This window comes from Pelmatolapia mariae, linkage group LG23, assembly GCF_036321145.2.
Source record: "Pelmatolapia mariae isolate MD_Pm_ZW linkage group LG23, Pm_UMD_F_2, whole genome shotgun sequence".
NCBI lineage: Eukaryota > Metazoa > Chordata > Actinopteri > Cichliformes > Cichlidae > Pelmatolapia > Pelmatolapia mariae.
The window spans coordinates 47,229,181-47,253,798 of record NC_086246.1 but is presented as its reverse complement, the minus strand read 5'-3'; the positions used below and the strand labels follow the sequence as shown (position 1 = coordinate 47,253,798).

Below are 24,618 nucleotides of genomic sequence, written 5' to 3'. Positions count from 1 at the left end.
GACAAACTCTCCACTCACCTCTGGAGGTTCACACATGCGACATCCTGACCCTCTCGTCCACAGCGGTGAAGCTCAGACGGTTACCTGATTTTAACTGGACTGTTTGACTCAAAGTCTAAAACATGAGTGGTGAGTAGTCAGACAGCTTAAAGGCTTTTTCCGATCGCTACTTTGTGTGATCACGAGAAAAATACCCGCCTTTATTTTTCAATTTCACTGAGAAATTGCTGGGATTGTAATCATGACAGAATAAGACGTGCACCTGGTCTGATTTTAAAGAAAGCTGTCGTGTTTCATCGGCATAAATTAAATCAGTGTTTCGAATAGTATCAATGTAGTTTACAAAATATGACAACTGTAATATAACCAGGCAAACTGTGTTTTGCGCTCATGGACATGAATTTCCACCTTTTTTGTGTGAGTGAGAGTAACGTTGTAAGTAATATATTTAACTAGGAAGCATTGTATTTCATGTCAGAAGCAGAAAGTGTGGGGAGACCTCACCATGGCAACCAAGAAAGCGTTAAAAAGGTGGAAAAATCTGCATTTTTAACCCAAAACGTTGTCTTTTGTATTTGGTGACAATCAGTGCATTAAAGGTTTTGAGTATTTCACAAACTACCACAGATTGAGACTGTGTTGTATAATAAGCGATAATAATAATAAAGCATGGGAACACGGACTAATTTAAATTTTTTTTTTTACATGCTGGGGGTTTCCTGTTTAGTATTCATGAATTATAATCTGCATTACAAGCTGCTTGACTTTTGCCAGCCATATATCCACCATGAATTCACGTGTTTTGACAGATTTATTGTTAGTCAGTATTCACTTGGATTTCAAAGTTTAATATTATCTCTTCATTATAATAAATGCCTGCTGATTATCTGGGGTTATGCCCCTTTTATTATGGTATATTTCCTGATTGTTGAGTTAAGGTTTCAGTGTCTATTTGTCAAAAAAAAAAATTAAGGCAGCTGGAACTGCAGCTTTTTTACTGAAACTGTGAATGAAACAGGGATTTAAAACAGAAACTCTGCAGTCTTTCTGTTCACTTGCAGCCTGATCAGCATCTTGATATTTTGGGAATTAGGTTTTTGCATGTGAATACTAATGAAGCACAGAGAAGTTTTAAAAAAAGAAACATTAAGCTGACTCACAGCTGAAAGTTTCTGGTCAGCTCCAGCCTGACAAAATTAGCTCATGTGGTGCAGCTTAAGATCAAACTGCTCTCTCACTGCTTGACTTGTATTGAGGCAGAAAGGAACATTTTGATCCTTTTATTGTGTTCATCACAAGTTTTATGTAGTAATACGTAAACTTCTTTTGCTGTTATATGGTAACCTGTGAACTGCCTTTATGTTCAGCCCTTCGCTATAGTGCCTTTCCTTCCTTGAGACTCCCTTTTTCGTTAGTCTTGCCTTTACTGAGCTTCACGACTGAACATTTTGTTTTCATTCCTACTCTAGTGTAATGCTGTAGAAACTGGCAGCTTCATCCACTCTTATCCATTACACACTAGAATGGGGTTATCAGTCCACTCCAGTCCTCCAGATAGTAAAACATTGTGACCGCGCTACACATTCGTTCAGACATTTCTAAACAGCAGGTCTGAATCGTGCTGTGAGAGAACTGAGAAGGCAGCCATCTCTTTGCCTGGTTAACTTTTTTTTTTACTACATGTGGATGATGTATAGATTGATGCAAACCTTAGAAAATGATTTGAGCAGATTCAGTTTTTGGTTTTCAAAATAAAGTGTTTATCTCTGGGGAAGAATGAAAAAAGGATTTTTGTGTGAGGTCAGTGTGATTATAGTAGATGTGAAGAATAAGCAGATGAGGACACTGCCTGTTTATTACCCGCTCTGTGGGACTTCAAGTTTGTTTGCAGTGGTTGGCTAAGAGGAAACAATGTAGCCTACTTAGATAAGAGGAAGTGTGAGCAGCGTCCACGTGTTACACACACACCGAGAGGGAAGGGAAACACGGTAAGACTGCAAAAGCTCATTATTCATGTTAAGTTTTAGTCTATTTTATATCTCCAAAAGTTGATTCTGTTCATCTGGACGTGGTGTTCCTTCAGTGGGCTGGTTTCAGTCATTAAGCAAATGTACTGTTTATAAGATTGGGGAACCTGCAGTCAGCTCAAACTGAAGAAGTCACTTGGATGAGTGACGAAATGTTTCTCCCACAAAACGCTACGTCCAGATGAACAGAATCAACTTTTGGAGATTTACTTACCTGGATGATTGAGCATGCATCAAGAAGTCTATTTTATAGCTTTAAGCATAGAAAAAATAGCAAAGCATGGCTTGAAAAAGACACAGCTCACGTTTGCTTACTCGGTTCAATACTAAACCAGCACCTAGTCCAGCTTTGGTTGTAATTACTAAACCAGAACTATGCTTGCAGTCTGCCTTTTGTAATAGTGACAGTGTGTATTTTAGAGTTCATGCTCTTGAACGTGTCTTTGTTGTTTTTTGACAAATTAGGTAAACAGGCTATTGTACACTATGAGGTCATAAAGAAGTGCTCATACATACTTTTGTTAGGAATGCCTTGCTGGGTAGTTCTTCGTGCCATAGATTTAACAAGATACTGGAAACATTCCTCGCAGATTTCGGTTCAGATTGTCATAATAGCGTCACACGGCTGCTGCAGATTTATCCCCTGCACACCTGTGATGCGACTCTGCTGCTCCACGACATTTCAAAGGTGCTGTGTTTGATTGAGATCTGGTGATTGTTGAGCACAGTAAACTAAAATGATGTGAGCATAACGAGTCCTTATTTGAGTCATTTCTACTATCCTATCAGCTCGAGTCTGGACATTCTCCTCTGACCTCTGACCTCTACATGGTATTTTCACCCAGAGAACTGCCGCTCGCTGGACAAGTTCTCTTTTTCAAACCATTCTCTGTAAACTCTAGCGATGGAAAATCCCAGCAGACCTCAGTTTCTGCCTATCTGGCACCAACAACCATGCCACATCAGAAGTCACATGATTCCCATTTCTTCCCCATTCTGATGCTCAGTTTGAATTTCACCACGCCCCTTTGACCATTTCCACATGCCTAAATGCTTTGAGGTGCTGCCATACGACTGGTTTATTTGCATTAATGAACAGTTGAAGGTGTACCTAACAAAGTGGCCGGTGAGATGCTGAAGAACAGATTAATCCAAACTGTGGCCAATTAATTTGTCCACCAAGTGTTTTACCACTAAACTGAACCAAATTATACAAAAAAGGGGATGTTTATTCTCTGAACACTAAAAAAGAAAACTATCTGTGTATTCATAAAAACTATTTCAGCTTGGTAATCTTGTCCATCTCAGTTGGCAGCGGTAGGCTACATGGTTCAGGCTTTTTAGTTACTGTGCCACAGCTAGGTCAGGTTTTGACTTGTAATCCTAAACAGGTGCTTCAGTGTTTCACACAGCAGCAGCCGTTTCATCCTGTCTTCTATTTTTTGTATGTTTTTTTTTTCACCCCGTTGAGCAACGTGCGATGTGTGTGGATGTTCTATGAATGTCTTAAAGCGTCCCTCCAGAAACTACATGTGGCAAAAACTTCACACTTAACAAATAATTTGTATTATTTTTTTCTTAGTTTCACACGAGACCTGCCTCCTGGACCAGGTGCTGGAGCTTATTATGAACGAGAAGCCCCCCACCAGTGCCAGCCTTTTCCTAAACGAGGACACAGAAAAACCACCCCTACCAGACAGAGTAGACCTAAGGAGGCGCTTACGCAGGGCCATGGAGAGGAGAGCAAGCAGCATGAAGGAGAGGATGAGCTCCGTCAGCAAGGCCAGTGTGAAGGGTTTCCTGAAGAGGAACTTGTTCGTTTTGTTCACCATCGCTGCCGTGGCTCTGGGTGAGTGGAAAGGAACAACAAATGGAGGTTTTTTTCACTTGTTTTTTTTTTGTGCTTTTATATTTGTGCATTTCAGTGCTTATTTATTAGTTAATTTATTTATTTGCCAGGTATAATCCTGGGCTTTGCTCTACGCCCCTACAATCTATCCCTGAGGGAAATCAAGTACTTTTCCTTTCCTGGGGAGCTCCTAATGAGAATGCTGAAGATGCTGGTGCTACCTCTAATTGTCTCCAGTCTGATCACAGGTTAGCTTCTAATGAGCGCTTAAAAGCAAATATGTTTTATTTTCCCACGCATTACCGTCTAGATCCTGAAATGAGAGCAGATATCCTATCGTAGTCTTCAGTATTCACCAGCAAGCTGTTTCTATGATTAATTAAATGTCAAATTCAAACTTTCATCAGTCCACTCAGAAAATAATGTTCTCTGCCTCAGGCATTTCTTCCTTGGACAGTAAAGCATCTGGTAAGATGGGTTTGCACGCAGTGGTCTACTACATGGTGACCACGCTGATTGCTGTGTTTATCGGCATTGTCATCGTCGTCATCATCCAGCCGGGGAAAGGGAGCAGGGACAGCCCCGTGGCCAACGGTGGGAATATCGAACCTGTTCAGGCTACTGATGCTTTTCTGGATCTCATCAGGTAACGACTCAGAAACTTGACTCATGTGTTAGGTTACACAGTGTTTCCACAGACGGTCGCACTTCATATTACGAGAGTAGTCTAACAAGTATGTTAAGAGTTGGATTAATAGATTGATACCACTCTTTTATCTGTCTGTTATATATGAAGCTACTGCCAGTAATCAAATTACTTAGCTCAGGATAACTTCCAAAACACCCAATGATGTTCACACCTCTGTCTTTATAAGGTACAAGCTGTAACCTAACATGTTTGGATGGCAGACATAACAATTGGATGGAGTCGGGCTCTTTCCATTGCTTCCCTTATTTGTTCTGAACGATGCTAAATGGCTGCAGAGCTATACTTAGCCACAGACAGTGTAAAAGATGGGCACAGCCACCATGATGTCACCGATCAGTTAGTGAAGTTTGTTTGAGGATTTGCAACTAAACAAAAGAAAGGAGAAACTGAGAAACCACAGACACATCACATGCATCTTTTTGACTTTTAGAATGACAGTAATTTACAAAAATAACTCAATCTTATTTTCAGTGAGACCTGAAACTAGGACTGAGCCCATAAAGTTATCAGGAAGTGTTTACTGAGGTCAGAGAGTGAAGCAACTGAGTGCTGTTTTCCCATACTACCCCAGGAGTCGCCCCCTGCTGGTTATTAAAATAATTTAGGTTTTAGGCATATTTATTTATGTATGTGTGGCTCATTTGATCTTTGCTTTTTGTTATTCTAGGAACATGTTTCCTCCTAATCTGGTAGAAGCCTGCTTCAAGCAGGTAAGCCTTTGTTTTCATCCCAGCCATGGTTCATATCTTCTTCATTATGGAACACTTCATTTCATTTAAAGAAAGAAAATCTCCTTTATCTCTAAATCTTGATCAACAAAAATTTGATAAACATATAGTTTTATTTTCCTAATCTCTATTAAATTGCATGTATTGCTATGTAACTACCTTAAAAACATTTCATGTCTGTTGCAGTATAAAACAGTGTACAAGAAAACTGTTCACACAAGAAATGTGACCGTAACCCTGAACCTCACCGACTCGCTCAATGTGACCGATTCTGCCTTGAGCATGAACCTCAGCACGGTGCTGCACACCATACAGGTGGGTGTCTACAAGCATCCTCAGGTATAAGTGCAATACTTTAATCACGATGAAAAAGAAAACTACAGTGCGTATTGATTTATGTGTAAAACGTTTTCAACCACAGGAGACTGTGGAGGAGGTCGTCCCTGTGTCTGGCTCCTCGAGCGGAGTAAACGCTCTGGGTCTGGTGGTGTTTTCCATGTGCTTCGGTCTGGTCATTGGCAACATGAAACAGCAGGGCCAGGCTCTTAGAGAGTTCTTTGACTGCCTGAATGAAGCCATCATGAGGCTGGTGGCCATCATCATCTGGTTAGTAAAAACCCAGCATCCACACCATATGAAGAAATTCTATGAAGATTCTGAGTAGACTTAACTGAAGAAAACGCTCCCTTTAGTCTATAAAAGCAACTAACCCAATAAAATAACCATTATAGTAAAAAAATGTTTCCAAACTTGCAGGTATGCTCCAGTAGGTATCCTGTTTCTGATTGCTGGGAAGATTGTGGAGATGAAGGATCTGGCAGAAGTGGGTGGTCAGCTGGGGATGTACACTGTGTCGGTCATCGTGGGTCTTCTCATCCATGGCCTCTTTGTCCTGCCAATGCTTTATTTCCTGGTAACCAGGAAGAATCCTTACAGCTTCATTGGCGGCCTGCTGCAGGCACTGATCACTGCTCTGGGAACCTCCTCCAGGTTAGCTTCTGCATAATTCAAACATTGTTATTCATTCATCTGAATCTCATCATAAGAAGCACTGCATTACTTCCTTTGTGTTTAGCAGCATTAAAGGCCAGTCTCTGCTCGTGTTTATGGTAATGCTAACATGTCTCACCCTGTCTGCTTCAAGCTCTGCTACCCTGCCCATCACCTTCCGCTGCCTCGAAGAAAACAACCACGTGGATAAACGAGTGACGCGTTTTGTCCTTCCCGTTGGAGCCACCATTAACATGGATGGCACCGCCCTCTACGAGGCAGTGGCAGCTATCTTTATTGCTCAAGTCAATGGCATGGAGCTAAACTTTGGTCAGATTCTCACCATCAGGTAACATTACTTTGGTTTGCTAGTACTCAGCTGAGCCCCCTCTTTCCTCCCAGAAGATGGGCAGGCTGCGGTCATTGTGATGTAGCATAACTTAAGCAGCAAGGAAGGTGATAAGTAAATAGCATTAGCAGACGATTGAAGTTCTTTTAAGCATACTTTATTGCTGGGATCTCCATTTTACCATAAAACAATCAATCAGGCATGCAAAAATCCCACTTGCTTTATACAGGACTTTGCCCACACCTGACCTCGTTAGTTCCTACCATTGAAACAAATAGGTCAGATCAAACAATACAATTCTAAACAAAGAACAGGAATAAGATTATGCATGAAACTGACAAACTCATTTACTCAGCTAAATGGTTTGCAAAGTAAAACACTGCATACAATATAACTCAAAAGGCTACTTTAAAGAAAATAAACAATACTATACAAAATGAAAAACCCTCCATTTGGTTACACCCAATGATGCAATCATTGACCTCATGACCCTATATAAACAGGAAGTACTGGGCGGCCCTTCCCATATACCCGTCTTAAATATAGGACCTGAATAAACAACATGGACACCATGGTAAGTATAACCAAAGCAACATAAAGAAGCATAATTTACCAGACATGTGCCTGTGAACAGAAGAAAATTCAGTTGACCTAATGGTTAGTAGTGTTTGCTTTAAAAAACATGCATGGATGTAAAGGATGTAACTACTGCTACCACAAACAAAACCCGGGATAGTGTGTGTTAAGAGAAGTTACACCAGCAATGACTAAATTAAAGCATTATGGCTTGCGTTGGTGTCTCTCATGCTGCTCATCCACTGCAAAGCTCGATGATCAGTTTCAAGCACAAATTCACCTCCCAGTAGATAATATTTCAAAGTGTCCAAAGCCCATTTTATTGCCAAAGCTTCTTTCTCAATTGTGGAATACTTCATTTCTCTGGGGAAGAGCTTACGGCTTATGTACTGCACAGGTCTTAGGTCCTCTCCATCACCTTGCAGCAACACAGCTCCCAGCCCAACTCCTGAAGCATCAGTCTGTACAATAAAAGGGCACGTAAAGTCTGGACACTGCAACACAGGCTCATTACACAAACAGTTTTTCAAATCCATGAATGCGGCCTCACACTCTGGAGTCCATTTAATTTTGTTGGGGCATGATTTACGAGTTAAATCACTAAGAATAGCTGATCTGGTAGAGAAATTGGGGATGAAACGACGATACCAGCCAGCTAAACCCAGGAAGGATCTCAACTTTTTCTTTGTTGTAGGAGGAGGACAAGAAGCAAGGTTCTCAACCTTACTCACCTGAGGGCGAATGACCCCACCCCCAATGACGTATCCCAGGTACTCCACCTCTGTCTGTGCAATGTGGCACTTTCCAGGGTTGATGACTAGTCCAGCTGTTCTGATGCATTGCAGGACATCAGCCAGATGTTTCACATGGTCCTCCCACGTCTCGCTGAACACCACAATGTCGTCAATATACGCTGCTGTATAGCCATCAGCTCCTTTCAGCACCAAGTCCACCAGCCTCTGGAACGTGGCTGGAGCTCCATGTAGTCCGAAAGGCATAGTTCTGAAACGATGAAGTCCGCTGGGAACCCTGAATGTAGTTAAATCCCTTGAGGACTCTGTTAGGGGGACTTGCCAATAACCTTTACAAAGGTCGAGTGTTGTGAGGTACTTAGCATTACCCAAGCGCTCAATTAATTCATCCACTCTTGGCATAGGATATGCATCAAAAACAGAGACAGCATTAAGTTTTGAGAAGTCAACACAAAATCTCTGTCTTGGATCATTTTTCTTGGGGACGAGTACCACAGGGCTACACCACTCACCTCTAGATGGCTCTATAATCCCTGTTGCAAGCATTTCTTCCACCTCCTGCTTCAATGCTGGCATTAGCTTTGCTGGAACTCTGGAGGTGGTATCCCTGATGGGTGATTGATTCGGACAACGCAGGCGTACGTCATGCTGAATAAGATGGGTGTAGCCTGACTTTGTGCTGAAAAGCTCCTGTGGCATTATGGCTGTGAGCTCCTCCTGCTGTTCTGGAGATAGATGGCTCAAATCCGGAAATAGCTCTTCTTCAGTACTGGTGGGAAAGAATTGCTCTTGAGGCTCTTCTTCCTGTAGTACAACACGAGCCCACAACTGAAGTGATTGCTCCGGCTTATCAATCCACTCCCTCAACAAGTTGACATGAAACACCTGGTGCTTTTTACGACGATCTGGCATGTTAAGCTCATAAGTGACAGGACCAACCTTCCTGTTTATCACAAATGGCCCCTGCCATTTGGCTAACAGACTGCTTTCAGTGGTTGGCAAAAGGAGCAACACTTTTTGTCCTTCTTTAAAGGTCCTCCTGCGAGCTGTCTTATCATAGTTCTGTTTTTGACGTTGCTGGGCACTTACTAGGTGACAATGAGCCAGTTCCTGAAACTGTTCAAGCTTGTCCCTCATTTTCAACACATAAGAGAGGGAAGAGCACTGTTTTTCAGGTCTAGCTTCCTCCCAAGCCTCCTTAAGTACATCCAGTGGACCTCTGACATTATGGCCGTACAAGAGCTGAAATGGTGAAAATCCAGTTGATGCTTGTGGTACCTCTCTATAGGCGAAAAGCAAAAATGGAAGCCATTGGTCCCAGTCTTTCCCTGATTCTCTTACGAACCTCCTCAGCATTGATTTCAGGGTTTTATTAAACCTCTCAACAAGTCCATCAGTTTGTGGATGGTAAGGGCTCGTTTTGATTCCGGTAATTCCCAGAAGTTTGTAGACTTCCTTCAACAGGTTAGAAGTGAAGTTTGATCCTTGATCTGTCAAGATTTCTTTGGGAATACCCACCCTTGAAAACATCTGTATGAGACAATTAGCTATTTGGCGGGCTTTGACCCTTCTCAATGGGAAAGCTTCAGGATACCTTGTTGCATAATCACAAATCACTAGAATGTACCTATGCCCTGAACTACTTCTCTCCAATGGGCCGACAATATCCATGGCAACACGAGAAAAGGGAATGTCTATCACAGGCATAGGAATGAGTGGGGCTCTGTCTCCTTTCCTACTCGGGGCTGTCAACTGACACTGTGGACATGATTTACAAAACTGGACAGTATCTGAAAATTGCTGTGGCCAAAAAAAGCGAGTTACCATTCTGGAAAAGGTTTTAAGATGTCCTAAATGGCCTGCCCAAGGAACTGAATGAGCCAACTGCAAGACTACAGACCTTAAGCTTTTGGGAACAACCAACTGGTCACCAACTTTGCTATGACGATACAGTCGTTTGTTCTTAACAATGAATACTTCCCGTACTCTGTCTGTAATCTCCACTGATTCTTGGGTGCTCTTAGCAAACAGGGGTGCTAAAGAGGGGTCCTCCCTTTGGAGTTGGACAATATTGCTCGGGACAACCAGGAGCTCATCAATCTCTGGTTCAGGAAGTGACTCAGCAATTTCTGTCCCCCTCACTTTTTCCTGTCTTCTCTGCATTTTACTTTTCTTGATATGCGGCCTACTTAGTCTGTCAATATCTGGAATTTCACTGTCTGCATAGAGCAACTCACTCAAACCTGGCTCTGACTGAGAAGCTTTATTACCAGACCTAGTGACTACTAGCAGACCTTCACATGCAACATGCAGATTCTTCTCTTCTCTGTCCTTCTCTGTCTTTGCTAATAACTCCCCAAGAATTGGCATGTCTCGGCCCAACACAATCTGGTAGGGAAGTTTATCCATTACTCCAACTGTAAGTATGTACTCCTTTTCATTAACTTGAAGGCAAACGTTGGCAATAGGATAATCAACATTATCACTGTGAACACACCAGACTTTCACTTTACCACAAAATGTGGTCTCACTAGGGAGACAATCTTGTCTGACAAGTGTGCGGCTACTGCCTGAATCCAAGAGGGCAACACACAGTTTTCCCTCAATGAAAACACAGATAGTGTGCTCCTGATCACTGGAGGGTACTAGAGACTCCGTTTCTTCCTCTAGCAAGTCAAAACACTGTGGTGAAAGACACATGTAAGTCTTACTGACTTGCTGACCTGGGCAATCTGCCTTAAAGTGACCTGCTTGACCACAGGAATGACATACCAAGGGGCAAGTGGTAAATGAGTTCATGCCTAACCACTTTGTCACAGTCATAAAGAGATGATCACTGTCTCTACTCTCTGACTGTCACAGCAGAAACTAAGACTGATCAGACCAGGCAACATTTTTCCAATCTTCTATTGTCCAACATTGGTGCTACAACTTGTAGCCACAGATTCCTGCTCCTAGCTGTCAGAGTTGGCATAGGTGTGTGTGGTGTGTTGCTGCTGTAGACCATTTCTACATTCCTAAACACACAGAGTTGCTGCCGTGTCACTGGCCGATTAGATACTTGCTTTAAAAAGCCATTGAACAAGTGCATCTAATAAAGTGACCAGTAGGTTTAAATACCTGCTACTACTTCTGGCTGTTCCATTTTTCACGAGAGGTTGCCATAATGGGCAGCTCTGTATATTTAAACTAGCAGATATTTACTGAGGATGGCCTTCCTACTGCAACCCACCAAGGGCTTTGTTTCTGCCCCTGGGATCAAATCAGGGATCCGGTGTGTAATCTGCCACACTATTACAAATAAAATACTCAAAGTTCACTTAGCAAAATGAGAAAATAAAGTCTTTAGATCGAGTTCAGTCACTTGAAATTGCTGAGATTTTAGCTACAATACAATTTAAAAAATTATAACTGGTATGCAAGAATATCCATACGGTGTTTACGAAGGAGGTGCTAATCTATAGACTATGTGTGCAAACATGCTTAATTCTGCTGCTAAGTTGCTCATTTTAACATAGTAGCCTGTGGAAATATTTTGTATCAAACCTCTAGTGTCCATTTAAGGAACTGCAGTTTCTGGCACTTCCATGCTATCCCCTATATACAACACATACACAAATACAGAACAAGGTAAAAGCGTGAGATAGGGATTTGCTCCAGCTTACACTCCTCTTTCTGATCACACTTTTTATTACTAGATAAGGAAATGAGAAGGTAATAAACATGTAAACATATATTACAAGTGTGTTTCTGATATTATTATTATTATTAGACAAAAATGTGTAATACATTTTAAAGAACATATGGTAGAGACAGTATTCCTCGTGTGCTTTTATCACACTCTACTACACCCACCAGCAGTGCACATGTGCTGTTTGTTTGTTTCCTTTTATTAAATGCATTCACTCGCCTCTCCATCCCTCCCACCGCCCACTCAGTATCACAGCAACGGCTGCCAGCATCGGAGCAGCAGGCATTCCTCAGGCTGGCCTGGTTACCATGGTGATTGTATTGACATCGGTGGGACTGCCCACGGAGGACATAACGCTGATCATCGCTGTGGATTGGTTCCTGTGAGTTCCCACTAAATGTCAGCTTGATGGGGATTGGTCTGGGATTGTGCCAGCTTAAATGTCATTGTAAAGCTTCAGAGAGCCCAGAAGTCCCACAACTACAAAGGTTATCGATGCATAATGCAGAGTGATGGATAAGAGAGCCTGCAACTGTTTTCATAGCATCCATCCATCCATCGATTTTCTTCCACTTATATATGCAGTCATTTTTTAGTCTTCCTCACTTATTCTCTCTCTCTCTCGTGACTCCAGGGACCGTTTGCGTACTACCACGAATGTTCTCGGCGACTCCCTCGGGGCCGGCATCGTGGAGCACCTTTCCCGCAAAGAGCTGCAGAATCAGGACGCCGAGGTGCGCAACTCTGTAATCGAGGAGGACGAGAAACCCTATCAGCTCATTTGCCAGGACAATGACATAGTCAATCATCTCAACAGCGAGACTACAATGTGAAGGCGAGGGAAGCACATGAAAGGGCGTGAACATACAGAAGCATTAGCATGTGATGGAGAACATGATAGCCAATGCTTGAGGTTCACATCTTTCCCTCAAATACAAAAGCTTATCTGGGAAATACGACACAGTGACGCCTGTCCTGGGGCAGCTTGACGACAGAAACTAATGTTCACGTGTTGTTTAGGAGCATCCTGTGATTTTTTTTTTTTTTTTTGAAATACAGTTCAAAGCCATCAAATAATCTCACTTTCAAGCTTGAAAACAGTATTATTAGAGAAACAACACCATTCATAATGTAAACCAGCTTATTTTTTCAGTTTTGTGAATTTATTCTTTAGACTTTGCCCAGTTCTTCTGCATGACTAAACATTATCCACTGCAAACACCCATTTTTGTCATTCTAATAATGACTACCTCTAATAGGACTTAGATGTGGGGTTTCCATGGCACTACACAAAAATAAAGCTGGATGTAAATACACGAGCAGCAGTATTGTTTCCTTCCTCTTTTAAGTTTGCTTACACGATTTAGTCGTAAAACTGTGACTGTTAAACACTGGATACAAGTGAAACAGAAAACTTTTACTCATTTGTTTTATTTAGTTGATGTATTTTAAATGACTTTATAGACTGTGTTCCCCCCCCCCCCTCCCCCCTCAGTGCTTTCTTATGGATATTGGTGTGTATTTGTATTTATTTGGTGCTATATGGGCACAGTACTGCAATGCTAAAGGACTAATTTCACAGAAATAGCTGCAATACTGAAGGTGTTCATATTCTCTGTTTCTTTTTTCCTCCTGTTGGTGACAACAGTGTTTTTAAACATTAGTACACTATTACACCAATCGGTCTGTGTTTTCTGCATTATATGTTATTATCTACTGAACATGTGATTGGATTTTTGGTATATTTTGATTGAAATGTTGCTGGTTACTTTACAGTTGATGGTTTTGTGAAAAAGTGCAGTGAAGAAACTTGGTGAATGCTTTTGAGAACCTACACAGTTGTTTCAGTGTTGTGCATAATTATAAAAGTGATGGTGTGAATACACATGTCTGATTTTGTACCAGTTCATGCCCATTAAGAGGCCTCGAGTTTTTGTTTGCAGGTTAGAGTTTTGTTGCTTTAAGTTATTTTAGTAGAATTGTTATTTCTGATGAAAGAGCAGCTCAACATGTTGATGGACAGCGTGTGAAAAACGTGATAAATAAATGTCTCAGGAACTGAAATGAACTGTGATTCTCATTATTGTGATTGTGGCTACCCCTTGTGGAAGATATTCTCTCCTCCAGACACTCTCAGCTGCTCTCATAGAGAAAACAGTGGGTCAAATGTTATATGAAAAACAAGTTTCACATATGGATGAGGTGAATTCTTTTCTTTTATTACGAACATTTCATCTAAGTTTGAAATCCTTTTATATAAAAGCTAATAGTTAAGTTAACCCAGGCTGTGCTGCTGTAAGCACTACAGATATGTCACTACTGGATGTGATAGGGAAACCAGAATATTTAATCAGAAATAAAATCAGTTTAGAAAACTGTTTATAAAACACAACACACAATTTACCGCTTTTTCTTTAGTAAAAATGATAACAGCACTACTTACATAGTTTAATATAGGATAAGTTGTATAAAAGTGTATATATATATATAAGTATATATATATAAGTGTATGTGTATATATACATATATATATATATATATATATATGTATATATATATATATATATAAAGTATATCTAAAGTACCTAAAATAAATATTCTCGTTATGTATAATGACTTTTCAGAGTCATAAACATAATGAAACAGCAATTCATTATTATCTTACTTTAAAGTTACATTGTGTAAAATCTCACCACTAGATGTCAGTAGATTGCAGATTGCAGTCAAATGAATTCTGTTTTCTTAGCAATCCCAAGTGTACAATCCTACCTACGGTGGCTCCTGTTATATGTAGTGACTGTAGGGTTTCAGTCCACTGTTTACCTCTGCTGTCAATGTGCGTCCATGTTATTTCACTCTGGAGGAGGATGTCAAAGGACTCCAATATGAGTCAGTGAGTCAGGTAAACTCACTTCTGACCAATGGCAATACTAAGGAGAGTTTTTGAGAATATTCTTGTCTAGTTAGACTAAATCCGGTGAGAGTTGCTCCACATGTTTTACAAAGGGTCTTATATTTCCTTTTCCTGTTTTCCTTTTTGTTGCGTTTTCATGAGAGGTAGTGGTACTGTTTCTTGATGGCAGCTCAAATGTGTGGATCTAATCTTATAAAGAGATTACCTCTGATTGGATCTCCCGAATATTTTCATGTCATTGTCATTGGTTTTATTGATGTCAATACATTATATCATAGCTTTTGTCCTCATGCCTTAGTTTTTATCTTGTTTTTGTCTGAAAAAAGAGGTTGTGGGCAAAAACTATGACAAAAGTTATTGGTCTGCAAAATTAACACTTGTGCAGGCACAAATTAAAACTGTTGCCAACTTCTATATTTAACGGATTAATTCTAAGTTTATGAAAATGCAATTTGTTGGGAGATGTAATTACACATACTTACCTATCATTTTTCAATCATAATCCCTTTTTTCAATTAAAAAAAACTCAAAAACGACTTGCTGTAGCTTTAATGTTGTAGCTGTTTATGATAATTACTTCTGTTACTCTAATAATCTATATCATCTGCAAAACAATATATAATTAAAGCTTTTAAAATAACAGAATTAAAAGTACAATAATTGCACCACCCTAACACTGAACATGGCCCTGTCACTAAAGTCACTCCCAACTCCCTGAGAGTGGTTCTGGTGGAGGTTTGTTCCTTCCCTCTGTCACTTAGTACTGGCTCATAGGGAGTCATTTGATTGTTGGGTTTTCTCTGTATTACTGTAGGGTCTTTACCTTTAAAGCACTTGATGCTATATAAATAAAAGTGAATGTCTGTGCAGATGTTTAATCGTCCAGCAGTTGTGAGAGATTTCACTCTTTTTTGTTTGACTTTGAGCTACATCAGTAGCACGCTGTAGAAAGTGATGCGCTAACATCTCAAGATTGAAAAAAGACGCTGCAGCCCTTCTAGTTATTATTTCAGATTTATTTATAAAATTGTTCACTCGAGATACTGTCTTTTAACATATAGTGCATTCTCCTACGATGCAATGCTTGTGCGTTTTGCACACAGTCGAGCCCTCTAAGTTTTAACAGCCTGGCCATGTGGTGAACTGAATCATGAACACTTTGGCATAGTTTAGTGACAAACTATTGTGGAAACGTAGAAATGTAAACTCCAAATAGATACTTAAATCTGTCGCTGATGCCTGAGGGCCTAGTGTTAGAGTCACATTTCATACAGGACTTTACAAACACGCAATATACAAAATGGACAAAATATTAGGAACATTTGCTCTTGCGTTATAGGACAGTGAAGGTTGCATCCAGGTGAAACATTCACTCTGAGTCAACTGTGATTTTTTTTTATAAACAGTCAAATATAGCCTGTAAAAGGAGTTGTAAACCATACCACTGGAGACATGTTATCTCAATATTCTGCACGCTCAGTGTACCGTAACCGAACCCCATCTACTTTACTGTATGAAGTGTCATTACACATTTAAGGTATACAAGTCACAAATAACCATAAGAGTATCTTGGTGATATACAATATTCATATCACTGCTCATTTCATTACATCTGTTTCACTGATTTCACATCAGCCAGGAGTGGTTATGCTTTTTTATAGAGGGAGACACTTTCAGGCAGTCTCTGGCAAATAACAGTATAAGCCATTTTAAAAAAAATCTTTGCAACATATCTTACAAATAACACCCCCTTTGTTGAGAATGTTCCAGCCACATACTGGGAATATTTCAAGCAGACTTCATTCTTAAATATCTAAATATGTATTGCTGCCCAGGTCCAGTCCCAGGGAGACGGATAGTGTAGATAGAGAGAGACACGATGATTGGAGAGTCAGCGAGCTTTGCCATGTAAAGATGACAAGCTGCTGAAAGTTTACTTGGCCTGCAGAAACACAGGAAGACAGCTCAAAATCCCAGATGAGACTTTTAGAGATCTACTTTACATATAGCCTACATACCAAGTTTATATGAGTAATAACATACGGAAAAGAGCCTTACTTATGACTACAACTTTTCCTCCATATTTCCTCCATCGCTCCATCACTCCACACTGAGAACCACCCAGTGGTCTTTCTTGACCTGAAGACATGGAAATTATGACTTTGCAACACTCCTCAGTTTCACTTCATCAAGCTGCCTTTATTACATCTCAGTTGTAGAATACAGTAAAGTAGCTGTGTAACAGATTGTGTCTCACCTCTGACATGACAGGAAGGTTGTCGTCAGAAAGAAACCATTTGGTTCGGCGGGCCTTGTCTCTCTGTCTCTGGATGAGCTTTCTTAGCAACCTCTTTACCTTTCGGTCTCTGGGGTCTGCACACTTTACCGCCTTCTTCGTGTACAGTCTTTGAAAGACAAATGCAAATTATGTGCAGAAGTTGCAGGATGACAGTACAAGGACGTGCTGAAGTCTCGAGACAAAGGATGGAAACACACCGATTTGAATGTGCTGCTGTCAGAAGGAGAAGATCATGTTGAGATCTACAAAGGTATTTGCCAGCTATAGCCCAAATTAAAATGAATATTTATATACTATAAGATGTTGAAGAGGGAATTTTGTATCCCCCCCACCCCCCGTAGTATTACGAAGAACAAATTGCGATCAAACTAAAACAGGTAATGAAAATAATGCCTTGTATCCAACGGATGACAATTCAGTGCTTTTGTTAACTGGGCCACATGAAAAAGCAAGCTCTTCATTCCCCAGCTTCATCAGATTTCCCTGACCTGCTGGAAACAATAGGTATCACAATGTAGTTTACTTAACTAAACCCTGCTGTTCTGACTGACTGACTGGCTGCAGCAGGGCTCAGCTGGCTCGGAAGGTATTTTCAGATGGCTTGTTATTCCCACATATTTCCTTTTTCACTTCCCTGGCAATTACAGCTCTAAGCCCTGCCATAACAACATGACCTGGAAAGATGACAATGCCTCTCAGCCCAAGCTCTGCCCTCCTCTAACGAGAGGCATATTTTCCATTCCTGCAGATTGCTGCGTGCTCTTTAGCTCCAGGAGTGGATAGTTGAAATACTTGCATGATGGCTTGTATACTGCAGTCGGGCCCCTCGGTCTGCACCTCAAACCGCAACACATCTTTGGTACGCACCTTGCCGTGGGAGTATAGCATGCAGCACTGGACATCGTTCTTCATCTGCACACCTATGGCTAGGAAATAACACGGACAAAGGAAGACAAATGAGTCACTGAAACGAAAGCAGACTGCCAGAATGATGCTGAACTTTCAGGTGTTTCACATCATTGAATAGATTTCACATTTAATTACTTTTTTGTGAAAACGGGATGCTAATGCAGCATCACGCAAGGCAGAAAAGTTTCAAATAATAGAAATTATTGCAGATTATCAGACCCTAAATCTGAGCGTTCATATTTATAGTGTTTCAGCACTGTCAAGTCCCTGTTCTGATATTAGCAAAGACCGAAGCAGAGTATTTTGCACATGCCCCACATATACGCAGAGTCACATATGGACACACACTAGAATGCCAGAGGAATTATAATGGCATCCCGTTGTGCTGAGAAACATACGAGCATGCCAGTGAAACGGGAGAAAGTGGTAGAAAAAGCGAGGTGTTTGTGTGTAAGGAATGCCATGATGTCCCTTCATCCAAATCTGTAAACAACTGAAAGTGTGATGTGAGGCAGCAGGAGCAAAATAGGACAGTGCTGCTTTATAATGCCACAAATGATTTTGAAGCCATCCTCAGCCACATCAGTGCACTTCCAGCGCTTTGACTACATTTCAGAAAACAGACAAGACTACGCGATCACGCGAACTGAGCCCTGACACAGTTGCTGTCTTTTCTCCGTGTGTGTGTGTGTGTGTGTGTGTGTGTGTGTGATGTGATTTCTGCTCCTCTGTTTACATCCATGCCTCCCTCCCTGCTGCTCCTGCTGCTGCTATTCCTCTTTCCCTCTTCTTTCCTTTTCTGTCTTCGCCATCACCGTCTATGCTAGAGTGTCCACCTGCAGGGTGCATGTAAGCCATGCAACACACACACACATAGAAAGTATGGTTATGTCCTACCTTCTACAGACGCCAAGAGGATAACAGTCAGAGAGATAACAGTCAACATCTGCAGCATGAACATGATGAGGCTGGCAGAGGAGGAGAGGAGAGGAGGATAATCTACTCTGTCACCTCTCCCTCTATGGCTGCCTCTCTTATACTACTCCCTCCCTCTCTTTATACCTCCCTGCCCATCTCTCACTCACTTTTACCACCTCTCTTTTTTTGTCTTACTGTCTTTCCCTCCCACCGTCTGTTTATCCATTTTCATTCTTATGCTAAACTAACTCCCTCCTTCTTTTTCTTTCACATTTATCTCACCTCTCCCTCATTTCTCCCTTTCAGTCTCCTCACTCAAGATGCCAGGCCTGATTTATTTCATTTAGGGTGTTAAATTACTCCTTCATTCTTTTTTCCTTTGCTTTCCTGCATTTTTCTCATTGAGAACCAAAATAGATAAAAGGCGAGTTATCAAGAAGTATTCATCATGCAGCATTTATATTAATTCCCATGATAAATCCAGTTATTTGGCTTTTTTTCATTTCCAAATAACAAAATGAATGTAAAATGGTTTGCAGCTGTACGGGCTGTAGAAGAAGCGGTAGTATCTGAACTTTATCTGGATCATTCTTACCACAGAGTTTTCTGTCTGCCTTCTTTAGTATATCTTTATCCTGATGTTAATATGAGTGATTGCTTTAAAAATGTCTCTTTCAGTTGTAATTTTAAATGGTAATAAATGTTATTCGTGTAACATTTTACAATAGATCAAAAAGTCTGAGAAAGATTCATGAAATCTATTTTTTTATGCTTAAATGCTTTTTAGATACATTTTATGCTCCTTTAACTCTTTAAAGCCAAGTTTTTGTGAGTTATTCAGATATCTTCAGTGTGATTTTTTTTTCCTTCAAAAAACTGAAATGCAAAAAAATTTCTGATGTAGCAAATCTGATACAAATATCTTATAACTTTTTTGCCATCAGAAGGTTCATTAAACACAAAAAAATTATGATATTTCATGGTTCAGGCTTAAACTGCTACATAAAAGAATGAAGTTTTCTCATTTAACATGCTTAATATCCCTTTATCTGCTCATTTTGAGCTCCTGGGCCTCTTACACTGTTAATTTTCATGTTAACATTACGTTTCTATGCTAATGATGCACCGTTGTAAGCAGTCATATAAAAAAAGGAAACAAAGGGTTAGCACCTTTGTTTACTTAAAGCCCCTGGTCCTTAAAATAGTTAAACAGAACTTCAGATGATCAACAACACATAACACGTAAAATGTTATTTATTTAAGAAAAAAAAAAAAAAGTACAGCCTTTCTGCCTCCATGAAAATTCAGATGGTAAGTGGCAGCCACATGCTGCTTGTCAAATGCACTTGCTAACTGATCATCAGAAAGTGTGAGCACCTTTATAAAAGCTGAAGCTTTAGAGGTTCTGTTTGGAGTCAGACGTGCAAAAATCCCAAGAGCTACATCTCTACAGGCCTCAGTAAGCATGTCAGGTGTTAAACTTTATGGTAGTACAATTAGAAAAACACTAAACAACCATAGCTTATTTCTAAGGGTTGCTAGGAAACAGTCTCCTCCATTCAAAATGAACATGGCAGCACAGCTTAATTTTTGTGAAATTACATCTAAACAAACCACAAGACTTCTGGAACAGTGTTCTTTCCACAGATGAGGACAAGGTTTTGGCCATAGTGCCACATTTGGCCCAAACCAAACACAGGATGTCAGCATGAACACCTCATACTTTCAGCTTGTTTTGCAGCCACAGGACCTGGACACCTTACGGTCATTGAGTTGATTCCGAACTCCCCTGTATACCAAAGCATCCCAGAGTAACATGTAATGCCATCTGTTCAACAGCTAAAGCTTGGGTCATTCAAACAGGACAATGATCCCGAGCACAGCAGCAAATTTACAACTGAAAAAGAAAAGAACGTTGCAGTGGCTCAGTCAAAGTCCAGACCTTCGTAGAAAATCTGGCAACAATGTGAAACCAATCTGAGGACTTTTAATTCTAATCTGTGTTTTCTTACTATAATTTCGTTTGCATGTCTTGGCTCATGCTGATGCAAACTTGTCACCAAGTAAATGTAATAAATTTACCTAATAAAGTAACTCAGATGTTTGAAAATATGTCCTAAATGTTTTTGTAGTTTCTCCTTTTCTAACCATAAATCATTATAAAACATTGTTTCATTTATTTTGTTTCATTAACCAAACACCACACGAATACGCTGGAGGCACTATTTTAGCACACTCACATCCATTACAGGGAGACTTCAACAGAAAACAACATCAGGATCTAATTATACAGACAGGAACTAGAGAAACTGATGTAGGCCTGCATCTGTCTCAGAAAGGTATTCCTTTGAACTGGCCCTATGATCGAGAAAAATGACAAACACACTTTGTCAAAGTCTGATTAGGCTGCCAACAACATTGTATAAAGTGATCAATCAAAGGCTGGATTAGGTGTGACAGATGCACAAATATTTCCACATCATAGGGCTGAAGGCACTTAACGTGCCTGGAAAACTAATAACTTATTAAGAAGAATTATAGCTCTTATAGGTGTGGTACAAAATAAGTGATAATACACAGACAATATATCACAGCTATCATATTTAAAGAATGTTTTTGGACTCGTGCAAGCCCAGAAGTTGAAATTCATAGTTGGCATCATCCGCTGTGTGAAAATTTATGTGAAAAAAAATTGTAGTGATCATTTCTAGGTGTGTGTGGAGTTACTCTGTTACACCGTTAAGGAAATATCACCTGTTTGTTCAAAAGCTATCACGTCTACCCAGGCTGACAACTAACATGGAGTGCGTATGTCTCAATTTTTAAATGTCAAAGAGAAACGTAGCGGGGTCTCATGACTGTGCTTTATTCTAATCCGCTGTGGCAAGTTATTCGTATTGGATTGACACCAACATCTGACATTCATAGTTGATGGTTTGGGAAGATGAAAGGACTTCAGTTGACATGGTGCCTTGCTATTTAGGTTTGGCCATGTATCTGCAGGGAGAAACATGAAGTATCATCCAACAAAGCTGACACAGGAATGTAATGTACATTGTTCTCATTCTGCGCTGACAAGGCTTAAAAAACTGTTTGGGTGAATCTGGTAGAAAAGAGCCGTTAAATAATAATATGGATATTTTAAGGGGGTAAAGGTGATATTTTTCCCTCCTTGTCACACAAATTAAGCTTGCAAATTCAAACCCATCAAACTTCATTACTATAAATACTCTGGATTTACTGTACTTTAGAAAAGAATGCATTAGACAAACTTTCAGTATGTTGGCAGGGCAGTGCTGGAACAATGAGTTGCATTTCATGCAGAGAAATATTGCTTTATACACTAATGTAGCACATATAATGGACACATTTTGTTGGATTTTATCGATGTGGGCCTGTCTAAGTTCCTGTGGCTCAACAGATCTTAAGAATGAACAAATTATCCTTTGGCTCCTGCAACATACCAAGAAATATTCAGACAACATGGCAACAAAACGTCTCCTATGGAACCCTGGATACGAAAATATGCAGACTGTTGACCGAGGGGTGTGTTTGGGGTAAAGCTGTATACGTGTGTGTGTGTGTGTGTGTGTGTGTGTGCGTGCATGTAAAAGAGAGGGGGATTCAAGAATTTGACCCAAGAAATCAGGTTGGAATCTCAGCTGTAAAAACATACCTTCCACATGACTACAGGTCTGCCTGTTAGCCCTACACTTTACGGATATCTCTGCAGTGATTAAATATCTCCTGTCAAGGCGACCCAGAAACACGAGGGAAATCAAAAATAAAAGTAACAGCAGTGAGCAATTGGGGTGACCAGAGTAATGTTAAGAGTTGGAGTTGTACGGAGGCATAGTTTGACCTCCAGAAGATGATGGAGGGCTCAACCCGCTGAACTGGACATACAGTCTTAACAGATCGGACTGTGCTCCCAAAAAGGGATTTGTAAGGGATAAGATGCAGGGGGGCAAATGCTTGATATAATCTTTGCAAGGCAGCAAACTGGGAGGTGTATAAAACAGACAACAAGCGGTGTGGAATGCAATTTTGAAAACTGAATTAAGCACAGCACATTTTTTTTATTGTTTTTTGTGCTTAAAATACTGAGCAAAAAGTTCCAATGAAATGAGTGCACAAAATTCAAGGACAAGTTATATCCTGCAATTTCTTTTTAAACCTCACCACCATAGGAGAGACCAAAGAGCTGTCTAAGGACATAGGAGACATGATTGCAGACCTTCACAAGGTTGGAGTGCAAATGAAAGAAAGACAAAGTAACTGTCAATCGCCCTCAGGCTGGTACCCCAAGATGTGCATCATCAGTGATCATAGAAACAACAAGGGAATACCCTAGGAATGCAAAGCAGGACCACATTCACCAAGAAAACCAATGGTGACAAGTTGCCAGGTTGTGGTTTGAAAACTTGCTCAAGGAGGCCCATTCAGAGGAAAGTTTCAAGGTTGTTAGATGAGACCAAAATTGGGCTCCGAGCATTTAGAAAGAAATGACTGTTGACTGTGGCCCAAAGAACATCATCCCTACCAAACAGGCGGTGGCAGCATTGTGCATTGGGGATGTAAATCAGCCAAGGGTACAGGATTGTGCAGCACCTGCAGTTTGACCTCCAAGTCTGAGGCCATGGTTCTCAGTTGGAAAAGGGTGGAGTGTGCACTCCAATCCAGAGACAAGTTACTGCCCCCCAATGGAGAACTTCAAGAATCTCAAGGTGTCCTTCATAAGCAGTGATGGGAATAACGGCGTTACTTTTTTCAGTAACGAGTAATCTAACTAATTACTATTTCTATCGTTACAACGCCGTTACCGTTATTAACACGAAAATGCGGTGCGGTCGCGTTACTATTTTTCAACAAACAGACGGCTGAAGCTGTGTTCAGCTTACCGCATCTTATATCAGTTGCACGGAAGTAGCTGACTGTAACCTGGGCGCTACAGCTTTAAGCAGCAGCGCGCGCTCCCGCGGACGGCAATCACGATCACTTTTTGGCACAACACCTGGAGCTAAGGGGCAAAACAATGGGCGTTTCTCAATATGCGTACTTGTGCGTACTTGCGTTCTCGTGTACTCGTGATACGTCATCAGTCGGAGACCAAGTACTGTTCCAATTCGAAGTACGCATCAAGCCGAGAACGCGAAAAAGTCCCGGATGTGTTCTCGCCCCGCCCGTTTTATCGAGCATGCATCGGTGTGGACTTGGTACAGCTAAATATCCCAGAATGCATTTCGTCCAAAACAGCGGACTCCCCGCACATCGTTAAGCTTCATAACATGTTACTCACAGTTAAATTAAGAGGGGACGGCAGTAAAAACTCCGGACCTGTGACATCATCACGTACGCTGGTGTTCCAATTGTACAAATCACGAGTCCGTGCTCGCGTTCTCGGCGAGTCCGTACTCCCGTGCGTTCTCGGCCAGTACGTACTCGCCGAGAACGCGAGTACGTACTCCCGTACTTGAGAATTGAGAAACGGCCAATCACATGAGTGCTGCTGTTTGACTGAGGAAGAATAAAGTAGTCGTGGTAAGCCAATCACATGACCACTTCAAGATGACAAAGCAACAAGGTGATATATACCAGTTTTTAAATTGTGTTGATGGGCCACGTAAAACCAGAGTCACGATAAACAATATGCCGCGTTTTTTCCCCAATAGTTTCGTCACGTTTACTGTCTAAGGACAGCGCTAGCAAGCACTCTCTGCTTATGACCAAAACCCCCAAAACAAAACAAGAAACAGCCCTTTGGTGTTGGTGGAAAAATGCACCATGTCGACCAATCAAAAAATGATATGGCAACACGACATTTAGTTATTTAGGAAGAGGGGGAAGTTTTAGGAGTGACGGCGAGAGAGAGAGAGAAAGAAAGAGCAGAAAAAGAGAGAGAGCGAG

General features: G+C 40.8%; 2 protein-coding genes across 2 annotated transcripts; one reads left to right on the top strand and one right to left on the bottom strand.

Annotated features, from left to right (window-relative positions):
- The first annotated feature begins 1,967 nt into the window (after nt 1-1,967).
- Nucleotides 1,968-12,730, top strand: slc1a6 (solute carrier family 1 member 6). The gene is made up of 11 exons (XM_063466226.1): nt 1,968-1,988; nt 3,610-3,876; nt 3,987-4,124; nt 4,315-4,522; nt 5,253-5,295; nt 5,500-5,628; nt 5,735-5,919; nt 6,070-6,303; nt 6,458-6,652; nt 11,919-12,053; nt 12,306-12,730. Exons 2-11 carry the CDS (start codon nt 3,654-3,656, stop codon nt 12,502-12,504), a joined length of 1,689 nt encoding a protein of 562 aa, XP_063322296.1. The 5' UTR covers nt 1,968-1,988; nt 3,610-3,653; the 3' UTR covers nt 12,505-12,730.
- A 2,856-nt stretch (nt 12,731-15,586) lies between these two features.
- ccl44 (chemokine (C-C motif) ligand 44) lies at nt 15,587-18,815 on the bottom strand. The gene is made up of 5 exons (XM_063466887.1): nt 18,691-18,815; nt 17,681-17,810; nt 16,843-16,990; nt 16,644-16,724; nt 15,587-16,527 (listed from the first exon to the last, which is right to left on the bottom strand). The coding sequence occupies exons 1-4, from the start codon at nt 18,752-18,754 to the stop codon at nt 16,686-16,688; spliced, it is 381 nt and encodes a 126-aa protein (XP_063322957.1). The 5' UTR covers nt 18,755-18,815; the 3' UTR covers nt 15,587-16,527; nt 16,644-16,685.
- Nucleotides 18,816-24,618: the final 5,803 nt, after the last annotated feature.